This window comes from Austrofundulus limnaeus, unplaced genomic scaffold, assembly GCF_001266775.1.
Source record: "Austrofundulus limnaeus strain Quisiro unplaced genomic scaffold, Austrofundulus_limnaeus-1.0 Scaffold9, whole genome shotgun sequence".
Taxonomy (NCBI): domain Eukaryota; kingdom Metazoa; phylum Chordata; class Actinopteri; order Cyprinodontiformes; family Rivulidae; genus Austrofundulus; species Austrofundulus limnaeus.
Window position 1 is genome coordinate 5,101,883 of NW_013952411.1, and position 4,028 is coordinate 5,105,910.

General features: G+C 44.1%; 1 protein-coding gene across 1 annotated transcript in view; it reads left to right on the forward strand.

The window, feature by feature from the left end:
* Positions 1-4,028, forward strand: part of sh3glb1a (SH3-domain GRB2-like endophilin B1a) — a gene marked incomplete at both ends in the record, with an annotated part of 11,286 nt that extends 7,258 nt beyond the window's left edge. Inside the window, 4 exon segments of the mRNA XM_014001622.1 lie at positions 1,167-1,256; positions 1,479-1,579; positions 1,657-1,891; positions 3,698-4,028. Coding sequence (XP_013857076.1) covers positions 1,167-1,256; positions 1,479-1,579; positions 1,657-1,891; positions 3,698-3,805 — 534 coding nt within the window.

The following is a 4,028-nucleotide window of genomic DNA, read 5'->3' on the forward strand; positions in this document are numbered from 1 at the left end:
ATTCTATTTACAAAAATAAAATACAAATCACAAAAAAAGAGGCAGCAGAAAGAAGCAAAAAATTCTTCTGCCCCTTTATTTTTTTACCAAAAAATAAATTGAAACAAAAATAATGTCAAAAAACAAAAACCTTCAGAATATTCAAATGTTCAGCTTCAGCTAATTTCAGCTTCTATTTTATTCTTATTTTTAGCTGTCGTTGTGACATTTCTCTACTTCCTTTTTTTAAGCAAATTAAATTTTTTATAATACTTTCTGCTAATTCCATCAGTTTTTTATGTTTTTAGTGAAATTCATGCTTTTGTGCTAATTTCAGCTACTTTTAAAGCCATTTTAGGCAGTTTCAGCTTTTTTTAATTCAAAACAAATTAAGTTTTTTTTGTGCTTCTTTTGTGTTTTGCTAACTATAAAAATTCACTCATTTCCTCATCTGGTTTCATCCACTGTTAGCTTCTTTTAGCTGTTATTGTTCTGCTCTTTTCAGACTTTCTACCCTTTTGTGCGTCTTTCTAATTCTTTTTTACTACGTAGATCAAATGTCAGCTGATCAAACAACAGTTTTGTTATGAAAAGTTTTCAGCTTCATTAATTAATCACGCTGCATTTTTGCAGGAAATACAATTTCTCTTGTTAAATCTTGTCTTTTTAGTATTTCTGTAACCTGTTCAAACCTCTTTAATTACACCAAACTCATGATATGAGTTTAACACGATCTCTGTTCAGTCCTTGATTACCTGATGATGATGAAGATGATGAAGATGATGATGTCATCAGGTTTGGTTGTAAGAAACCCAACAGATGACATATTTTAATGTGCAGTACTGTTGTTTTGTCGTGGTTCCACCGCCTCCTACAGTGTGTTGTTATTGTTGTTGTTGTTGTTGTGGCTGTGCAGCAGCTGCAGCTCTAACTTCTGTCACTGTTTTCTGAAACACAAAGCCGCAGATGTGAGCGGAGGAAGTGACAGAGGTGAGTGGAATGTGGGAGCCATCTTTGATATGAACACACACACTAAAAGCCTAGAAGCTCCTTCATGGGAACATCGTACCCAAACATTTAGTTGTTTGATTTAGTAATAAATAATGAAAGTAGATTTTTTTAATAGATGATTGGATTTATAACACACTCCTCTAAAATAAGTCCTTTAAAGTCCTGTTCTTCCTCAGGCGGAGCAGGAGCTGAGGATGACGCAGAGTGAGTTCGACCGCCAGGCGGAGATCACCCGCCTGCTGCTGGAGGGCGTCGGCAGCACTCACGTATGTAGCTCTAAAGCAGGAAGTGAAGTCACGTATGTAGCTCTAAAGCAGGAAGTGAAGTCACGTATGTAGCTCTAAAGCAGGAAGTGAAGTCACGTACGTAGCTCTAAAGCAGGAAGTGAAGTCACGTACGTAGCTCTAAAGCAGGAAGTGAAGCTCTAAAGCAGGAAGTGATGCAGAGTCACTGTTATCTGACACCTTTCTCCTCTCCCGCCTCATCAGGCCCACCACCTACGCTGCCTGAATGACTTCGTGGAGGCTCAGACCACCTACTACGCTCAGTGTTACCAGTACATGGTGGACCTGCAGAAGCAGCTGGGCAGGTGGGTCCAGTTTTTGTCTGGGATTCTTCAGAGCTCGTCTTCGCTTACATCGTTCCTGTTGTGCTTTGTCCCGTCAGTTTCCCCTCATCCTTCTCCAACAACAACCAGTCATCGGTGTCGGGCGGGGCCGGTGTCTCGGTGCCCACCATCCCGGTGTCGGCCTCCCTGCCCAGCGTGTCCGGGGGCCGCTCCTCCTCCTCGGTGTCGGGGGGCTTCAACGAGCTGCGCAGCTCCAACGGCAGCCGCAAAGCCCGAGTCCTGTACGACTACGACGCCGCCAGCAGTASCGAGCTCTCCCTGCTGGCTGACGAGGTGAGAACAGATCCTTCAGATCTTCTTCACTGATCTGTTCATTTTTACTCTTCAGTCTGATTTTAGTCTGGTTTTAGTCTGCCAAAGTTCTGTCCAACATGTGCCTCTAAACCAGTGATAAATCAGAGTTTTACATTCAGAAACCATTAACAGCTGAGCTGTGAGAATTACCATAAATTAAAAAAAGCAGCCCTGCCTGACAAATAACCCTGACTGCTAGAAAAGATGCAGTGACTAAAATAAATTGCTGTAAATAAATAAAATCATGATCTGGGCCGTAGTCGTTTGAGTGCTACCCTAAAGTTGCTGCTTAGTGAGGTGGGTTCAAGTTCAGGGGAGCTGATTTTGTACGTTAGTGAGAGAGAGTACAGATACCAAGTAGGTTGTTTTGCAGCTGTATGTCAAGCTGAGACAGACACAGTCACAGGGTGTGGCATCTCTCAAAGAGCTTCAGAGTACACAGAAGGAAGTATTCATCCTAACAGATAGCCAAGCTGCTATTAGAGCTCATCTCATTACTTATGGTGCAGTATGAGGGCCGAAGTTAAGACTATTGTGCAACCAGTGGTTGCTACATCCTTGCAGCAGGAGGCTGTATCTATTCCTAAACCAGCTATTGATCTGATTAATGATAAGCCGGGCCCGCTAACTGAGGGCTGGAGCTGGCAAATGAGAAAGAGACTATTCATTTTTGTTAGCATTGGAGAGGCTAGCAGCTAGCATGGATAAGCTGGTGTTAGCATCGGAGAGGCTAGCAGCTAGCATGGATAAGCTGGTGTTAGCATTGGAGAGGCTAGAGAATAGCATGGATAACCTGATGTTAGCATCAGAAATGCTAGTGACTAGCATGGATTAGCTGGTGTTAGCATTGGAAAGGCTAGCTACTAGCATTGATAACCTATTGTTAGTATCAAAAAGGCTAGCGACTAGCATGGATAAGCTGTGTTAGCATCAGAAAGGCTAGCGACTAGCATGGATAAGCTGGTGTTAGCATCGAAGAGGCTAGCTATTAGCATGGATAAGCTGGTGTTATCATCAGAAAGGTTAGCGACTAGCATGGATAAGCTGGTGTTAGCGTCGAAGGGGCTAGCTATTAGCATGGATAAGCTGGTGTTAGCGTCGAAGAGGCTAGCTATTAGCATGGATAAGCTGGTGTTATCATCAGAAAGGTTAGCGACTAGCATGGATAAGCTGGTGTTAGCAGCAGAAAGGCTAGCGACTAGCATGGATAAGCTGGTGTTAGCATCAGAAAGGCTAGCGACTAGCATGGATAAGCTGGTGTTAGCATCAGAAAGGCTAGCGGCTAGCATGGAAAAGCTGGTGTTAGCATTGGAGAGCCTAGCAACTAGCATGGAAAAGCTGGCCTTAGCATCAGAGAGGCTAGCTACTAGCGTGCTCAGGCTGCTCACCTACTGTTATTAGCAGTGAAGTAGGGAGAGGTAACAGTGTTACTGTTCGATGGGAACCAGTACCAGGACATAAAGGACATTAATGGTAACCAGAGAGCTGATTACTTTTCAAAAGCTGCAGTCAGGCTCACTTCAAAGGACCGGAGCCTGTTGTAGGTATCTGAACAACAGTGTGTAGGACTGACCCACAGGCCTGGATTAGACATCAACAGTCAGTCCTGTGGAGGAGCTGAGGGACTGTAGTCAGGAACATGTGAAGTAGAAACATGGCATCGCTGCAGCTTCACCACCAAACCTCGGTTCAACCTGCATCCTGCCGTAAAACGATCCACTAAAACCTGTCTCCGTCCAATAAAATCACCTGACGTGTTTAACCTGCTGCTTCCTGTCCCTCCAGGTGATCACCGTCAGCTCTGTTCCCGACATGGACTCAGACTGGCTGCTGGGGGAGAGAGGAAACCAGAAGGGCAAAGTACCCATCACCTACCTGGAGCTGCTGAACTGAAGCTCCGCCTCCTGTGTTCTCACCTTCACACTGCAGGGAAACTCCTCCCCTTCTGTAAGAAAGCCTTTCACCAACAGGAAATGAGTTTAACTGAGTGAAGGGAGAGAAAACGGACCTGATCTCTCATTTCTTTCTAGTACTTTTCTAAAAACCAACATGTGCTTTCTTCAGAGTAACAGTCTGCTGAACATCTGCCGGTAAATTTTAACAAACACAACAATTG